This window comes from Hemitrygon akajei, chromosome 29, assembly GCF_048418815.1.
Source record: "Hemitrygon akajei chromosome 29, sHemAka1.3, whole genome shotgun sequence".
Taxonomy (NCBI): Eukaryota; Metazoa; Chordata; class Chondrichthyes; order Myliobatiformes; family Dasyatidae; genus Hemitrygon; species Hemitrygon akajei.
The window spans coordinates 16,209,109-16,228,627 of NC_133152.1; the positions used below are offsets into that span (position 1 = coordinate 16,209,109).

Genomic DNA, 19,519 nt, shown 5'->3' on the forward strand with positions numbered 1-19,519 from the left:
ATGGAAGTGAAGGAGGTGGCGAATGGACAGTTCTAGCACTTTAACCACTTGCAGGGTTAAGTACTGAGAGGAATATTAGTAGGGAAGGACAAATGGACAGGGAATCATGGAGGGGAGTGATAGCTGCAGAAAGTGAATGGGAGTTGGGGAGGTAAAAGACATGTTTGGTGGTAGGATCCCATTGAATATGGTGGAAGTTGTGGAGAATAATGTGTTGGATGTGGAAGCTTTTGGGGTGGTGACAAGGACAAGAAGAACTCCTTCACTGTTAAGGGGGTGGAAAGATGGGGTGAGAAATGTTATGTAGTACTTAAACGTGATCAAACTTGAAATACCAATTTTCAGTACAAATGTAATCAGTCTAGAATTCACCAGGTGGTTCATCACCAATAATATCAGATATTGGCTGACTTGTGTTCAACCAAATTCTGTATAGTTGAAGCAGCATATTTCAGTAGTGAGCCAATTACTTACAATTCAGCCCCAAGGCCTTTAACTACTGTTTTTCTTGAATGCAAACATTCTAGTCTAAGAACAAGTAGAAATGCTGAAGCTCTGCACATATTATAGCACATTAATGATACTGCAAGTTATCTCATAAGGCAGCTTAAATGCAGCTCTTGCTAGTTTTAATAGCTATTGCTCAAAGCATTTATAATTTTCAAATTGGGTGTTTTCATACTAATAACCTTTATTGTTGGTTGACAAACAAACAGCATGTACAGGGAACAGTTTGGAGGAACATATTTGTTTATAAAGATGAAACAGGTAAAGCTTAGAGACAGCCAATGCAGGGGCCTTGGAAGTATTTTCAAATCCAAGAACTATTTTAAGTTAAAACTTAAGCAATTTGCAGACCAATTTGGGAGTAGACTACATTTCTGCAGCTAAGGCCCTTAAAATTTCAGCTCTTTAAACCATATCAGCTTCAAAATTTAATACAAGTATACCCAGATTGGATAGTTTATTCTCAATTTCCAAGGGTGGCATGGTAGTGTAGCAGTTAACGCAATGCTTTACAAGGCCAGCAATCATCAATTGGGGTTTGATTCCTGCCCCTGTACATAAGCATGTTCTCCTCATGAATGCATGGGTTTCCTCTGGGTGCTCTGATTTCCCTTCCAACAAGTGAATGACCTACTGATTAGTAGGTTAACTGGTCATTCTAAATTGTCCTGTGATTAGGCTATGTTAATTAGGTGGGTTGCTGGATGGTGTAGTTTGTTGAGCCGGAAGGCTCTATTCTGCACTGTACCTGCAAATAAAAATTAAAAATGATACCAGGTTACAAAGAGATTAAAGATTAGTAATGTCATATGTACATCAAAGCGAAATGTGTTACTTCGCATCAATGACCAATCAGAATCTCGCCCGTATCATCATGCTTCCAGCACCAACACAGGATGTCCACAACTTACTAGGCCTAACCTATGCACCTTGGAATGCAAGAAGCCCATGTGGTCACAGGGTACAAACTCCTTGCAGACAACAGTAGGAATTGAACCCCAAACAGTGACCAGTGACATTAAAGCATTGCGTTAACTGCTATACCACGAAATTCAAAAGAAGCTATCTGACAAGACCTATTAAATTTTGAAGCTGGGTTGATGCAATGTAACTGTACAGTTTGATTTTTATAGACGATCTTCAAGTTGCCAATGATAATAAAAAAAACAACCTTCACTGAGTGCAGGAGGGGTCATGATCAATAAGCAGCATTCTACAATTCCAAAAAGCGTCAGGGCATATATTTCAGTTCTGCATTCACCAGATGTTGCAATCCAATTCCTACAGCAATTAGGTTTCAGTGTTTATTAAACGATTTTCAGCACTCTGAAATCTATAGCTGAAAATAAAAGCACTAGAGTCGCAAGTTTTCGGATGCTAGAATATGGAGTAGTGAAAAAGCTACACTGGAGAAACTCAACAGGTCAGGTAGCGTCTGGAAGAGGTTGAGTTGAGGCCCTTCAACTTCTAGACAAAGTAGTGAGGAAATGGGCAATATAAAACGTGGTGGAATAAAAGCTGGCAGTAAGTGGATTCGGATGAGGAGGGGTCGATCAGTGAGCTATTCTCTTTTTTTTGCTCCTTTAAAATGCATTAACACTGCTTTATTGATAACAAGCTTCAAATCAACATACGTGCAGCCAGTTAATGAAGGAACACAAAATAGGAGCAAGGCACTCAGTCCTTTAAGCTGTCCCTGCTGTTAAATATCATGGCCAATCTTCTACAACTTTAAGATTTTAATTTTTGTTCCAAATATCCCAGTGATTTAGCTTCCACAACTTTCTACAATAGAGTATTCCAGAGATTCACTCTCAGACGCACCACCACATTTAAACAATTTCTCCCCACTCCCTTCCTTGAGGAATTCCACAAGTGGAAGAGTGAACATTTACCCTGCTGTGCCTCCTTAGTATCTTGCATTTCAACATGAATAATCTCAATTTAATATAGAATATCCTTCATTTTTTCCATTTTGGCTATCATGCCTTCAGATTTAAAGTGAATAGCTTCACTCCTCATTACTGACATTGGAGAGGGTTCAGAGAAGATTCAAGAGATTGATTCCAGGAATGAAAGGGTTACCATATGAGGAATGTCTGGCAGATCTTGGGCTGTATTCCCTGGAGTTAAGGAGAATAAGGGGTGATCTCATAGAATCATTCAGAATGTTAAAATGCCTGAACAGATTAGATATGGCAAAGTTATTTCCCATGGTGGGGGACTCTAGCACAAAAGGGCATGACTTCAGGATTGAAGGACATCCTTTTAGAACTGAGATGGGGAGAAATTACTTTAGTTAGACGTTGGTAAATCTGTGGAATTTGTTGCCACAAGTGGCTGTGGAGGCCAAGTCATTGGGTTTATTTAAGGCAGAGATAGGTTCTTGATTAGCCAGGGCATTAAAACGTATAGGGTGAAAATGAGAGTGGGGATGACTGGAGGAATTGGATCAGCCCATGATTGAATGGCAGAGTAGACTCGATGGGCCAAATGGCCTACTTCTGCTCCTATATCTTATGGTCTTATTACACTCCTTTGCCCATTCAATATTCTGTTACAGTCCTAATATCCTCATCACCATATGCACTTTAATTTTTTTTGAGTCAATCATTAATGCAATGATGATTACTAGTTCAAACTTGAGACTGCTATTGGTGAATTCAAGAACTAAAAGTTTAGAACCAAACAATGGTAAACTATTAGGGTAACCTTGGGTTAGCGTGCCAGCTTTAGGTGAGATTGGCAGTGGGAAGCAGGCCTGCAGAAGGCAGGATGTAGTTTAAAAGTAGCCTCTTGAAAAAGAGTAGCTGGAGATTTGGCTTAGAGAAAAAAGGTAAGTGAGCTGAGGAACAAGAAAAACGGTGCTTATTTGGGGAATGTGAGCAGTTTGAAGGATGGGAGAGGGGTGGAGTGTGAAAGTCCATGGTCAGACATGCAGACAGAATCTACTAAAGACTGTAAGAGATAACAGAATGGACAAAATGGCTTATCAAGTTTGCTCCATTTGAATATTGATTTGTTTCTCCCTCAACCCTGCTATTCTGCCTTCTCCCCATAATCTTTCACGTCCTTACTAGACAAGAATTTATCAACCTCTGCTTTAAAAATACCCAATGGCTTATCCTCCACAATCATCTGTGGCAGTGAATTCTACAGATTCACTATCCTCCAGTTAAAGAAATTCCTGTTTAAAAGATGCTCTTTGGTTCTGGACTCTCCCATTAATAGAGACACCACCTCCACATCTAGGCCTGTCAATACTCAGTGGATTTCAATGCTATTTTCCCCCTCCCCGTTCTTCAGAAGTCCCAACAAGTACAGGCCTAAAATCATCAAACACTGCTCATACATCAGGATCATTCTTGTAAACTTCCAATGCCAGTGCATCTAACTTTGGATAATGAGGACCCATAACTGCTCACAGTACTCCAAAAATGTGGTCTGATCAAAGCCTCAGCATTACATCCTCTTTATAATTCAACAGCAAAACCTGATCTTCAGTTAGGTACTGCAATATTGGTCTAACACTTTTCTGTCAAGTTCTACTCTGTTAGAAGAACTTGCACTTTTCACACCTAGAAACAGGCTATGCTCGGACTGACTTGAGAGAGTGTCTGCAACTTAAACTTTAGTTCTGGAGTTTGAGTTTGGACATATTGATGCTTGAAGTGGGTGGGGGAAGAGGGATGGTTCTAGATAGTAAATGGTACTTCTCAAAATGAAACACTGCAGTGACCTGTTGAACAAGTGACAAGGGATGTAATGGAAAATGGTATTGTTTGATGCTAGTTAAAGATCAGCTTGAGTGCTGGTAGTATTCTTGCCTAATAACTTTCCTAGGCTGGTGAGAACATTTCCAAGGGTGCTAGAATAACACTCTCAAATTGAGAGGTAGCAAGTTAACTCTACTGTTAACAGAATGAGAGGAAAAAGTAGAACCAGAGACCAGTCAGCTTGTCATTTAGCATCCTCAAACATCAAATAATTTGGAGTTGAAGCATACCTTCACAAATTCACATCAACTGTGCAATCCCAACTTTTGCTACCTTACTTACCAGTGTTTTTTGAACAAGCTTTTGGGGAAGGGCACTAGGGAAATAGCATTGAACAGAGTTCATATGAATTCATTAAAAGATCTTTTATTTCAAAGCTGGTGGTTGAAGATGTAGCCTGCCAGTAAATGAATTGTTCTGTATTTGGGTTTCTGGACGCTCTAGTTTCCCATACACAAATAAGATTGTAATTTGCAGCTAAGAAATTACTGTCAAGTTTAAAGCAGAGAAAATGTGCAAAGGTTATTTTCGGATCAAAGCCCTGTGTAGTTGTCTTAACATTTGCTTTTAGCATGCAAACCAAGATCGTAATCAACAGGCATCAGTGCAGACTACTGAATTTCAAGATCTTGATGACCAAATTCCAGTTAAAATACCAAAATGGAACTTGGTTCTTTGTTAGAGCTTTGGATTTGGTGTAGCTAATCCTCATCTGTATGCTTCACTAATTTAGGCTGTACAGGTCAGTTTGGATCCAATTTAAGTGCTCAACTGAAAAAAATAAACATTTGTTTCAACTGCATACTTCTATACAACTGCAAATGCACACAAAGACATGTATTTGCATTGTTTCAAACCAACTAAACAATTGGATATGAGTTCGAATTGGTCTAAAATTGCAGATGTACATACACTACCAATCAAGTCTACACAGATTTCCATTTGACACTGCATATTCTACTTGCCATCTGACCTCTTTTAATCCTAAAAATTTCTTTATCATTGGTGCCAGGATTTCTCTCCAAATAAAAAGAATTTCAGCCTCACCCTAGTTGCAGGATGGATATCTATTTTCACTAAAAATCATAAGTCATCACTAGGATCTAGACAGAATTACAAAAATAATTTTACTACTAGCCTCAACAGTACTCTATTGATAGATCTTCACTCCCTGAGGCATGCACTCTTATTAATATCATGAGGGAGGAGGTACAAGAGCTTAAAGACCCACACATTTGATTCTGGAACACATTTACCGGATTTTAGAATGGTTTATGAACATTGGAAGGCCTGTTGAAAGTGGATAACTTCTACAAATGTACTGTGGTGAGCATTCTGACAGACTGCATCACTGTCTGGTATGGGGAGGAGAGGCTACTGTGCAGGATTGAAAGAAGCTTCAGAAAGTTGTAAAACTAGGGTATTCTTTAGTACTAAGATACCTTCAAAGAGTGGCGCCTCAGAAAGGCGACATCCATTATTATGGACCTCTGTTACCCAGGACATGCCCTCTTCTCATTGCTGCGATCAGGAAGGCTGAAGGCACATTCAGTGATTTTGGGAACAGCTTCTTCCCCTCTGTCATCTGATTTCCAAATGGATATTGAACCCATAAACACTCCCTCACTTCATTATTTCTATTTTTGCACTACTATTTAACTATTTAATATGTGTGTATATTTAAATTCTACATTTATCATGTATTGCATGGTACTGTTGCTGCTAAATTAACACATTTCGTGATACAAGCTGATTCTGATTTAGAGTACCGTAGATTCCGGACTACAGAGCGCACCTGATTAAAAGCCGCAGGCTCTAATTTTAGAAATAAAATCAATTTTTTAATTGTAAAGGCCGCACCGGATTTTAGGCCGCACCGCTACTTTTAAATATACATACGTATCGGTAACACAAATTACGTTGCATATACTTTTTTACTGAACAGCACGAACAACATTCCAATATCTCCTAGCGACTGGTAAAAATATATATACTGCAGCCTACCAGGAAAAGTTATTGATCGACTTTAACTTAAAAGCAGCGTTTTCGCTCGGGTCTAATCGGGTCTGACGCGCTTGCGCAACGCGATCGGGTCTAATCGGGTCTGACGCGCTTGCGCAACGCGATCGGGTCTAATCGGGTCTGACGCGCTTGCACAACGCGATCGGGTCCAATCGGGTCTGACGCGCTTGCGTAACGCGATCGGGTCCAATCGGGTCTGACGCGCTTGCGTAACGCGATCGGGTCCAATCGGGTCTGACGCGCTTGCGTACGCGATCGGGTCCAATCGGGTCTGACGCGCTTGCGTACGCGATCGGGTCCAATCGGGTCTGACGCGCTTGCGTACGCGATCGGGTCCAATCGGGTCTGACGCGCTTGCGTAACGCGATCGGGTCCAATCGGGTCTGACGCGCTTGCGTAACACGATCGGGTCTAATCGGGTCTGACGCGCTCGGGTCTTGCTTTTCTTCGAGTATTTTCCATGTTGATGAGGGTGAGTACAAATGACTGATTTACAATAATTTAATTGTGAAAGTGCGCTTGATTTATCGTACAATTTCATTGGACCTCTGTGAACTACTCATCAATTTTATTGGTCTACTGTTACGAGGCAAAATGTTTACGAGGCGGCATGAAAAAAAACCATGTATTAGCCGCTCTGGATTATAGGCCGCAGAGTTCAAAGCTGTTCAAAATGTGGGAAAAAAGTAGCGGCTTATAATCCGGAATCTACGGTATTTGTAGTATAAGGCACAGCTTCGGAGCAGATGAAGATCCCTTTAGAACAGAAATGTGGAATTTCTTTAGCCAGAGGATGGTGAATCTGGGATTCATTGCTGCAAACAGCTATAGAATCTTTGGGTTTATTTAAAGTGGAGTTTGATACATTCTTGATTAGCAGGAGTGTCCCAAGGGTTGTTGGGAGAAAGCAGGAGAATGAGGTTGAGAGAATTAAATCAGCCAGGATCAAATGGTGGGGCAAACTTGATAGCCAAACAGCCATTTCTGCTTATCTTGTAGTTGGTAGATCAGCCAACATTGTTTAGAATACTGGAAGAGAATGTTGGAATTTGATTCTGAAGAATGGATCTGTCTTGATGCCTGTTTGAGAGGGTTCCATAACTTAATATTAAGTGATGGACCTATTCATTGCTATCTTTCCTGCACGTGGTATTGATCGTCAGCCACTGTGAATATAAAATTTGTTGTTCAACTAATTGTGGCATGACATCTGTATTGTGCTTCATTTCATGTGCTTGATATTTCCTTGATCTTTAATATTTGCTGATTGGTTGCTTACCTAGAGTTGGCGATATTGCACATAATCTTTTAAAATTCATAATCATTCATATAATCCAATTGTTTCAATTTCTGCAGCACTTTAATTTGACCTGCTTACTATTGGTGTGGCTGAGTAGTTTCAAATGGCATGTAGCATTTTGGTGGGCCACATTGCTTCACTAAAAACAGTTTTAAACAATCCTGCAAGTTTTTTGGAAAAAAAGCTACTAGCTTTTGTAATGGTGATCTGAATTGCTTTTGGCTTGCAAATTGAGTGACATGCACTATTCAAAGTATTTGCTCACTCTCCTTGAAAGCAACTTGAGTGAATCTTGTCCATGCTGTTTGGGAGAAAATTCCCAATGAGGATATACTTAGAGAACTTTCATGCTTTTGGAAGTAGCCTTTTATATAAGTGGAGACTGTTTCCTAATATTAAGAAAAGTAGTCTCATCAAAGCATACAACCTTCTTTTAAACTTAAAAGGTTTTACATAAAAGATGTGGGAAGGCTTGTTTTCCCTGGCTAAGTAGTAAAAGATATCAGCATACTTTCTGAAAAGAGGTAGATAGGTAGAGTTTCTTCAGAGAGTGGGGACCTTTGCAGTTCTCTACCCCAGAGGGCTTTGGTGCTTCAACTTTTGTAGTGATCCAAAATCAATTGTTCTTTGGATGTTAAAGGGATAAATGGTGAGAAGTGACAAGTAGAAGGCGGCCTTTATCTTGTTGAATGGCAGAGCTTGAATGAATACTCCTTTCAGTCCTTATTTTGTGTAGTTAATGATATCTTGCCAATATTACTACCTTTCTAAAGAATTTAATTTCAGACTGCATGGATTTGTTAGCTTTAATATATTCTCTCTCTTTTCCAGATACAGCAATATTTTCAATATAATAAAAGTGGAGACTTGAAAGTGACCTACAGCTATGCAGACTATTAAATGTGTTGTAGTTGGTGATGGTGCTGTTGGTAAAACATGTCTCTTAATCTCTTACACAACAAACAAATTTCCATCAGAATATGTTCCTACGGTAAGTATAATAATTAAATTGTAACTGACACGGTGTCAAGCATCAAAATTTAATGCACAACAATTGGAGTCATACATGACAACTGCTTGCACACCCAATATAAGTAGCAGGTGTGGCCTTGTAATAGGTAAACATCCCACTTGCCTCTTGTGTGGTATTTGCACTGCAGTTTTGTCTTATGGCATGCTAGGTTGGGAATTTGTCTAATAGATCACTTAGAATCTTTTTGTTTGAAGGAGAGTTGATCTTCAAGACTGGTATTTCTGTGAATGTTTTATAGCTGCTGGAGTTTAGATGCTAGGTTTCCCTCTAATTGTCTAAATCATGCAAGCAAACTTAGCTGTTTAGTATTGTTTCATTTTAACTGATAACTAAAATTGGCACAAATGTTTGTTAATGGATCAAATGTAACTTCAGTGTGTTAATTAATATCTGTAAGGGTTATGGCTGAGACTTAATTAAACATGCCTAGTTTGTATCACAGGGCAAAATAGCCATTTGGATAAATGTTAATCTTGAATAAATTGTATGTACTGTAGTAGTTTATCCTGCTCATCTCTACCCTCTCCCTTCACCTTTTTACAGGATGATGTTTCAAGTACCATATCCCTAAGTATATTGTAGTATTTGGCAGTCATCGCCATCAATTGTCTCAGCAATTTTTTTTATTTGAATGTGAAAGCATTACATTGTCCTAAGGCAATTTGTGTTCTGAGTACTAGTAAGGTACATTTTTATAGCTGAAGGCAATTGCTTATTTAAATTTGCAGTCCTATTAAATCTGCTGCTTTCCTCAATAAGATGGGAGCAAAGTAGTTGGTCTCAGCCAGGTGAGCAGGAACAACTTTTTGTTCTTTTACATGAGAATGTGAGATAACCTTTTAAATGAAAATACTAAAGATTGTTTCATAGATTCATAAAACTGGTAGTGCTGTTGAAACTGGTGTTTGTGAATCAAGAGCATGTCATTAGGACTTAAGGTGAGCTGGCATGCTGATTTTATTAAATTGTGATTACTCTAAAGGAGTCAATCATTCTAGTAATCTTGGCATTGGGATTGTGACTACATAGAATAATGACTTGGCAATTTTACCCTGCCTGAAATATGTAGTAAGAGATTTCAGCATAAGTTTTGCTTTGTTCTCCATTTGGGAGGTACAACATGAATTGATTACTATTACAGAGCATTGCTCTTTGAAAGCAGATAATTCTATCTTGTACAATTTGATGATATAAATTTGACTTGTGTAAATTTTATTTATGGAGGAGTTGAAAAACAGGTAATTTGTGAACCTTGAACTGTTTTGCAGGTATTTGATAACTATGCTGTGACGGTTATGATTGGAGGTGAACCATATACCTTAGGACTGTTTGACACTGCAGGTAAGTAAGGTGGCCTCCTTTTTCTTTTTAAAGAATGGGGTCAAATTGTGTATTGTTTCTTTAATTTTGATGTCCTTTGCAAAAAATAGTTTTGCATCCTTTTTTCATCCTAAGAATGAAATGTGAAATCGCTTAACTTTAGCTAAGGCACTCCATTGGTTTCAGTTGACCTTGGATGTTGTGTCCTTCTAGCTGTCTACATGATATGCTAGCCAGGGCATTATGATATGGAGAGCAAGCTGTTGCACATGTTGCAGGCTTCTCTCCACGGAGCTGATGAATCCAATGGAATGGCAGAAACCAGCACAGTTTGGCACCAGTGACATCGCAGGAATTGACAGTCAATGTTGAACTCAACGTAGGACTGCCTTGGGGACTCCAGCTCTAGGTATTTCCTCTGGGCTTACTCCACAAACCTTCCCCATGAGTGGGTATAGCTGCAAGGCAGTGGAAATTTGAAATCAGTTTTCTTTCTCCTAGATGAGCAGCCAACCGCAGGTGACGAGCCCCATATGCCAGAAGCGACTAGTTTTAAAGTTAAATTAAAGTTGTTCCCCATCAAAGAATTACAAATGTTGCTGCCAAAAGTTACTTGGGCATATCTATGCTTGTGAAGAAAGAAGCTTGTAATATTTTCAAGTAGTAAATAGACCATGTTTGATAATGAACAAACTATTGCTACCATTTATAGTAATGGGTGATGTGCATTCCAGTATCTCCATGGTATTGAACTGTCAGTTCCCCTAGAACCAGGAAGATTGGAGAAAATCATTCAATTTTGTTGAGCGGCTAGACTGCAGTTAAATGATATTTGCACAGACACTGGGATTTGCTAACTTGATTGAATGCAATGTCTGGGCATTTTCTCAGGTTTTGACTGGCAATCTAAATTTGTCTCCAGGTCAGGAAGATTATGACCGATTACGACCACTGAGTTATCCACAGACCGATGTTTTCCTTGTGTGCTTTTCTGTTGTGTCACCATCATCATTTGAAAACGTTAAAGAAAAGGTTTGTATACTTCAGTCTTGATTTAAGTTCTACTTGGCGCAGTTCCATGCTGAAACTCAGATTTTCAGAAACTTGTCCTGTGTAGTTGCAAGAAATTAATTGGTCTTCTGCATTAATTATCAAAATGTACTCTAATATGCATCTGTCACAATAATAGACAAATATAATCTTCCTAAATTTGTAATACAAATAATTGCAATTTTCATGTTTTTATTGAACATGTTTAATCATTCACAGTCCAGATCAGAAAAAGTATGTGATCCCTTGTATTTAATAATTGGTAGAACCCTCTTTAGCATCAATAACCAGCACCAAATGTTTCCTGGAGCTGCTGATCAGACTTCACGATGATGAGGTATTTTAGGCCATTCCTCTACAAGTGTTTCAGTTCATCAATATGTCTGGGATCCCCTGCATGAGCAGCCACCTTCAGCTCATGCCACAGCATCTCAAATGGGTTAAGGTCTGGACTCTGACTTGGTCATTGCAAAACATGAATTTTCTGTTAAAACCATTCTTTTGTTCACTTACTCTTGTGATTTGGACCATTGTCTTGTTGCATCATGCAATTTCTACTAAGCACCAGGTACCTTGCTACCCTGACACTCTCCTGTAAAATGTTGATACAATTTTGTTGATTTCATTGTTCCCTCAATGATTGCAAGCTGTACCGGTCCTGAGGCAGCAAAGCAGCCCCAAACCATGCTGCTCCTTCCACTATGCTTCACAGTTGGGATGAGATTTTGGTGTTGGTGTGCAGTGCCCTTTTCCCTCCAAACATAGTGGTTTGCATTTCTTCCACAAAGTTCAATTTTTGTCTCGCCTGTCCACACAACGTTCTCAGATGTGTTGTGGAATATCCAGATGGTCTTTTGCAACATTAAGACATGCAGCAATGTTGTGTTTGTTTTTTCTTAAGAGCAGTGGTTTCCTGGGTGCCCTTCCATGAACACTATTCTTGTTCAGTGTTTTTATAGTGGGACTCAAGAATAGGAACTTTAGCAAGTTCTAGAGATTTCTGCATGTCTTTTGCTGTTAACCTTGGGTTCCTTTTCACCTCCTTCAGCATTGTATGTTGTGCTCTTGGTCTTTAGAAATGCTTTTGTAGGTTTTCCAGCTTCAGGCGTCTCTACAATTCTTCTAAGGTCCTCTGAAAGTTATTTTGATTGAGGAATGGCGCACATAAGCGGATCTATCTTGAAGAGCAGGCTCTGTCAGTGACCTGACTTTGTGTGTCTTTTTTTTTAAATATAGGGCAGGGCACAACCCATACCTCCAAACTTATTTCATTGATTGAAACGCCTGTCTCCAAATAGCTTTTGTAGAAGACATTACTCCAGAGGTTCACTTTTCTGGATCTAGACTGTAATTGTTTAAATGGTGTACTTAGTATTGATGAGAAGTACAATTGTTTATTAGTTTAGGCATACTATATTGGTGACTTAGATGAAGATCAGACCACATTTTATGAGTAATTAATGCAGAAAACCAGTCAATTGCAAAGGGATCACTAACTACTACTTGCAGTTCTGTTCTTGGCAAATCTGCATAACATCTAAACTTTAATCTTGTCATAATCTCCAGAACAGTGATATCTGTAACTTGGAGTGCCATGTCCTTTTGGGACTTCAATTGAATTTCAACTGTGGTACATGAACCTTTAAAGTACTAATAGTCTTGCAGACATGGAAAGTCTGGACATTTCATAACATTGAATGCTACTACTAGATTGTAGTTGGTCCTTTGTGTGGGTGTGACGTGGTCTTGCAAAATGTGGGTGAATGGTGTGCTCTGGATTACTGGTACAAGGATAGTTTTTTCATGAATTGTTAAATCTTGGGTTTGTACACGAGGTGATTACAGTTAACTAATTCTAAAATGTGTACTCTGCCTTTATCAAAATGAAGTCTGCTAATAGGTGTGTTATCTGAATCATGCTGAACATTGTTCACTTTTCCCCTGATTGTCAATATAGTGGGTACCTGAGATAACTCATCATTGTCCAAAGACTCCATTCTTGCTGGTTGGGACTCAAATTGATCTAAGGGATGATTCCTCGACCATTGAAAAACTCGCAAAGAACAAACAGAAGCCTATCATCCTGGATAATGCTGAAAAGTTGGCCAAGGACCTGAAAGCAGTGAAATATGTGGAGTGTTCTGCCTTGACACAAGTAAGTCTTCCAAATTGTCCCTCTGCTCTATAATTGCTTAATCAATAAAACCTCCCAAAAGAAGCATGATTTTAATGTACCTTTTGGGTAAAATGTCCTCATCTGTATCTTTGTATAACAGACATTACAAGGTTCAACATAAGCAGACTGTGTGCTATAAAGTCTTCAAAGCATCCTAGTTTTCAATTAGCAGTTATTTGCTGTTATACCCTGCTAGCACTTACCCTTGCTTTGCACTATTGCATTACTAATGAATTAAGCCTAGTTGCTCTATACACTCTATTTTCTTCCCTCTCTTCCTCCTCTGCCCCCCCCCCCCAAAAAAAAAAACTTGATGTCTCTATCTTTTGGTAGAAGTTGTATGAACACACCATAAGCTGGCCAGGCAGATACTTTTGGGTGTTGAACTTTTGTCAGTGCTCAGTGGCTGTCATCTAAAATTACAAACATTAAAGTTGAGAATTTCAATTGTCGATATCACCTGAATAGTTTAAACGGTTGTGGAATACAAAATAAGATACCTGACCTAGACTTCAGCGAAATATCTATACAATTGGCAATTGAATTTGGCCAGATTAGCAGTCTGAATTAACAAGTTTTCATTTTAAAATACGATATCCAAATTTCATTTTGGTGGTTGTAAAACTTGTGTCTTGAACTCAGAAAAGGGGGGTCTGGGTGCAATCAGGTATTTTTTCCCCAGTTAGACTTTTCAGAATGAGATTTGGATGAAGCCTTTGTTCTTCTCCATCCCGTAGTGCCAAACCATTCCTTCTAGACCTTGGAACAATTCCATAACTGGCCTGTTTTTGGATCTCTACTTTGTAATGTTTTTCTAGGCAAGAAATAATTGATAAATGAGCATGACAGTTTCAGAGTGGGAGGAAGCAGGGAAAATGATGCACATCTTGGCTTTTATTTGGGGTGGTAGGGAAAGGCATTAAGGTTCAGCTGCTGAAAGTGACCCTTTGAAATGTTGGAGAATTCTTCAGCCTGTTGGTTCTCTATTGTTTAACTTTTATGCCTTGACATGGTTGCTAACTTTTTTGGAGTATGCATGGGGTTAATGCAGCTTTCCTGGCCCTGGTAAACTGTTGCAAAGAGAATAGATGCTGATTTTTCTCGTGGATGTGGAGACTGCATCAGTTGATAAGTTTGAAGAGTTTGAAGAGTTGGTTAAGTTTTAAGCATTCAATTGTACTGGCAACCTGAGGCAGTTGAGTGAGTAAATGTAGCATTAAGTATTCAAACCAGGACTTGTATTGTTCACTGGCAAGTGTTGCCATGTCCTCTACAATCATTTTTTTACTCTTCCCTTCCTTCCTTCCTCTATTTCAGTGTGGGAGAATCTGGACCTGATTCATGTTTATGCTTTGTAGTCTTCTGGAAAAGAACCTCTAACTAGTTTAGCAGATTCAGTTGTTGTCAATTTTGGTACATCTGGAACAAAGACAAGTTTGAGTCTGAATTGTAGAATCACCTTCGTTAGAAGATCCTGTTTAAATATGATACATTGGCTAGAGTAGTAAATCTAAATTTCAAAAATTCCCAAATGAAATGCTATGTAATTATTGAACTTAATTTTTTGAACAAATAAATTTGGTCAAACTTCCAGCAACTAGACAGCCATGTTTCTAATAGCATCCTGTCAGCATGTACACACAATTCTTATATATAAAAAAAGAAAAATTGAGCTTTCTGATGTTGGCCTTCAGTACTAAGCTTTGCAAATCAGTGGGTGGGCAAACAGGGTTGATGGGTAGATTAAATTTAAAATTATTAATAAATCATTTTGGGAATATGAAGTATTCCCAAAATAATCCAAAACTACAAATGAACATAAGTCAATAGGATGCAAAACTTTAATGTCTTGCCCTTATACCTGAGTCACACTTCAATGCTAAGTTAGTTGGGATCCATGTAGGAAGTTACTTTCTGTAAGACTCTTCAGCAGTCATCTTTGTCCATTGAGGTGCATTGCCATTGTTGGCATCAGTCCTGATCTGCTTGTTTGTTCAGTTGTGCATGTTGGATATTTTAATCCCAGGTTAAATGGATGTTGTTAAAACTGTCTTTCTAACCCAAATCTCTCCTCTAACTTCATGCTATTTTTCCACTCCCACCCTTCTCTTTTCTCCCCATACCTTGTCTTGTAGAGAGGTCTGAAGAATGTTTTTGATGAGGCTATCCTAGCTGCTCTCGAGCCACCGGAAACTCAAAGGAAGCGGAAATGCTGTATATTTTAAGTGTCCCTGTTTTTCTGTATCCAGTTCAATAGAGATGCTGTTCAAATGAATCCTTTTAAATGGTTTCCTTTTCTCCATATGGATAAGTAAAAGTTGCTGGATGCCATTTTTGGACCTTTCCAAAGTTTTTAAACTCTGTAATTGTGATGTACATCTAGGTATTGTACAGTTGCACCTTTTTGTGGGTGTTAATTTGGTTGAAATAAAATTGACTCAAATGTGTTTTGGTTCACCATAATGGAGAGCTGTGTAAATGGAGCTGATGGCATTCTGTGTGGGTCCTTGTCTTTACTTGCTTTATCCTTTGCAAATATGGCAAAGTAACAAAGGGGCACCTTCTGTGTAACTGTCACTGACAAAATTATTTCAACTGAATAGTGCCACTTAATGGTGACTTTGCAGTATTGCTCCCGCCTCTGCTATAACTTCCGTGCCAGCGTTGTAATGTCAGATCTTTAGTCCCATGGCAGTAGTTAAAGAATTCAATCCATCAGTAACTTCAAATGCCACCTTTCTCTCTTCCCCTCCCCTCCCACTTTTGTTTCAACTGCATAGTTTTCTCCTCTGCACCACCTTTTGCATTGTCAGTATTTCATTGCAAAATATTCTGAATTATAAATTTCAATGCTGCAGATCTGATTTGCTCAATTTGTGTAGTTGGCAAAATAACTAGAGGCAGATCTTTGAGTAATATTGCAACAGGAGTGCAGTGGTGTGCTTAAATAGTAAAACCTAGCTGCTACTAAATTAGGGTAAATGAGCTCTCTTTAGCTGCTGTATAAATTGAATCAACATAGTTCTGATGTCTTTAACGTTAGGTGCTCTATATCTACTTATTCCTACATTGTCAAAAATTGTGAATGTTGTCTGTTCTAGATACTACAAGGAATCCAAACCACTGTCAATACCAGCTTTTAAATCTATATTCATGAAAACTGACAGTTGCAAACCATTTTAGCTGTAGATCCTTTTGGCTAGGATCAAGGATGTTAGTGGTAGTTGTATTGTGTAGTAAGTTTTATAGAGTTGTGTACAATAAAATCAGCATGTTAGTGCCAACATCCCAGATGCAAGTTTTAAAATTGTATTACTGTTTCATATGTGCAAGGGAAATGCATGTCTAACTAACTCTAGTGCTGCCGTTTGGGAAGTTAATGATGGCGAAGACCCTTCTGGCTTAGTCGATTAAGCAATTTCTTGCCAAAAGTGATTCCATAAACTTCCAGGACTGTTCATAATTGTTTCTTAGTAATTGTGGATGAGGCCTTTTTCTCCTAAAGCTTTTGCTGTACTTTTGGAGCTGCTTCAGTTCCAATCTTCTAAAGAGAATAGAAGAGCAGTCAGGGTTACTGTATTATTAGTAAAGGGAATGAGGAAAGGGTTCCGTCAGTCCCAGTTCACCTGTTTTGATTTATACACACTTGAATCTTTAAATTTTGCTATTAAAGGAACATAAATATATTAACAAATGTCATCAGGATAAACGTTTTTATAATTCAGTTTGAACTGTGCATCTTGGTATTTATATCAACAAGATTTGCCCAGCTGTTTGTTTGGTTCTTGTATTTTTTTGGAATCTGTAACCATAAGACCCCACCTTTCTCTCCCACTTTTCAGAAAGGACTAAAGAATGTATTTGACGAAGCAATATTGGCAGCCCTGGAGCCACCAGAACCTAAGAAGAAACGGCGTCCCTGTTCACTGTTATGAGCAGTGTCTGCAGGCTGACATTGAAGCATTTGTTTTTTTAAAAAAAATATTAAATCATCCTGCAATAACACCCTGCACACAACCAGGAGGGCGATGATGGGAGGAATAGAATAGCCAATGGTAAATTTGTCCCCCCTTCTAATGTAACATTTAAGTAGACATAATAAATTTCCTGTTCAGTTTATTTTCCACTGGATATTTGCCCATAACTAGATTTTAATCTGCTGTTAAAATTCTTTGCCACAGGCACAAAACTTGCACAGTATTGCTTCTGTTTAATGAACTAATGGCTTTTTGTAAGATATTGCCACACTCCCAAATGCTACATCCATCAACCTAGCATCTCTGGTTCACATTGTATCACAATCTAAATTTAGTCTTGTCACGAGGCTTTAAGAATTGCAATTGGATCCCTTAATGGGGACTGTTTTTGGCTAAATTCTGACATTTGCCACTTGCAATAAGTTTTGTTACTGTTTTCCATTAGTAATCTAATTTTTGAAAGGCCTAAACTACATCAATTACACTTCAAGGAAAGGTATGAAAATGTAACAGGTGCTGATGTTGGCACAAGAAATTCTGAGCACAAGCTGGGTATTGGATCTGAAGGGGATGTTGGTCAATGATTGGGCTGTTAAGATGCTCATTATGGGTTGTTTCAAGATGCTGGTGATGGTTTATTGCACTTGGGAGTGATGTAGGAGATACTTATACACGTGCAGACTGGATTCCTGTGGGGGATGCTAAGGATCTCGTAGAGTTCAGTGTTAAAATCTGACCAAAATTTTGATTTACCATTTTTGAATTGTGTTTCATTATCCTGGTAACTTTGGTTTATAATGAGCTTTTATTTCATGTTGAGTTATTTGTATATGCTTTTTCAAAATATTAAACTTGTACCTTTAATTGTCTTTCTTTATTGATGAATTGAGATTGATTGCCAGTTTGGTTTTTCCCACCCTTTCCTAAAACCAATCCTGTATCAGATTTGAAATTTAATGATATTGGCTTTTTCCCTGTATCTGCTGCTGCACTGGCTATGTGTAAATGAAATTACCAGCAAGCTTTCTTACAGATCATCTTGGTTTCCTCACGTTTTTTTTGTGAAATCTTAATGATCTTAATCCAGACATCAATCCCTAAATCTGAATAAATTGTACATTCTGTTCATTTTTGGGTAGCTCACAACTTGTACTGTATTTAACAATGCTACCGAAAGTGGCTCAAAGTTACTTGCTATTATTAAAAGAATATACTGAATGAAATTTGGGCAACAATAAAACGTTATGCAAAACTCCAGTAATTATTGTAATTAGCCCACTTGGTAAAATCTATTTAAGTAGTGATTGCACACAGCAGTTTGTAACTTCAGGAAAATTTGGATATGTTCATTTAGGACATCATGTGCATTGGTCTCTTCTATTGTAGCAATAATCATGCAATCTTCAAAGCAAAACCAGTGTGCCATGACATATGTATTTCTAGGATGGACTGCCTGGAGGAAAAAAGGTTGCATTTAAAGCAGGTAAATATTCTGAATTGGTGAACTGGGGTTGCAAGAGACCCAAGAATAATGGTCAGCAAGCTGCAAGATGTGTAAACTGCATATGGAAAGTTGGAAGGCCTTTAACATTTCCAAGTTGCCTTGTGATGTATTTATTTTTAAACTGTCCATTTATTAGCACAATATTCCATATAATGGTGTGCAAGTGGCAACTTTCTTTGAACAGATGGGGGTCAGTCACCACTTTTTATCCCTTTGCATTTGTTTTACAATATCAATTGATAATTACATTGTATGTATCTTCATTAGATTGATAAATTGTGGTGCATTCACTTGGATTTTAGTGTGGTAGTTATGCTTGCATACTACACTTTGATCATGGACTCTCGCAGTTGTCAGGACCACAATGTGTCATTTGAATCTGTAACACTTGCAAAATAGAAAAATATTGAAAGGCATGGTAATTTCACTCAAGCCTAACCTGACAGTTTCTGTAACTCTTGAGTAGCTCTAGTGAAATAGATTGGAAATTCTAGCTTTAAGGTATCTGTACGAAAAAAAGTTGTCATGAAGCATAGTGATTAATTCTAGTCTTAAAATGTAGCATGTAAGTATGTATTTTTCCTACTCAACATTAAAATGGTACATTTTAATTTTCTTCTGTCTTATTACTATGTTTTTGGTATTTTGCATCCATTCATTCGGATTTAATCAGACTCCGGTAGGTGTGTGGAGGATATTGCCTTCACTTTTTCTGCTGAGAATGTATAAATGAATAAAGTTGCCCGTATTATTAGAGTGCTGTTGAAGATGCTTCAGTGTCAACCATCGAGTGCATCCATTTGCTTTTCTAGTCTCATTTTCTCCTCCCCTCCATGTCAAAATGATAGCTCGAG

The 19,519-nt window shown here is 38.3% G+C and overlaps 1 protein-coding gene across 3 annotated transcripts in view; it reads left to right on the forward strand.

Annotated features, from left to right (window-relative positions):
* The window catches only part of cdc42 (cell division cycle 42), a 31,753-nt gene extending 12,473 nt beyond the window's left edge, over positions 1-19,280 (forward strand). For 2 of the 3 annotated variants that reach the window (XM_073031749.1, XM_073031750.1), the window contains exons 2-6: positions 8,437-8,596; positions 9,907-9,979; positions 10,881-10,990; positions 12,966-13,163; positions 17,027-19,280. In XM_073031749.1, coding sequence (XP_072887850.1) covers positions 8,492-8,596; positions 9,907-9,979; positions 10,881-10,990; positions 12,966-13,163; positions 17,027-17,119 — 579 coding nt within the window. In that variant the 5' untranslated portion in view covers positions 8,437-8,491 and the 3' untranslated portion in view covers positions 17,120-19,280. Of the gene's footprint in view, positions 1-8,436; positions 8,597-9,906; positions 9,980-10,880; positions 10,991-12,965; positions 13,164-15,319; positions 15,678-17,026 lie in introns of those variants that run through there. The other variant, XM_073031751.1, reaches the window with a different exon arrangement.
* Positions 19,281-19,519: the final 239 nt, after the last annotated feature.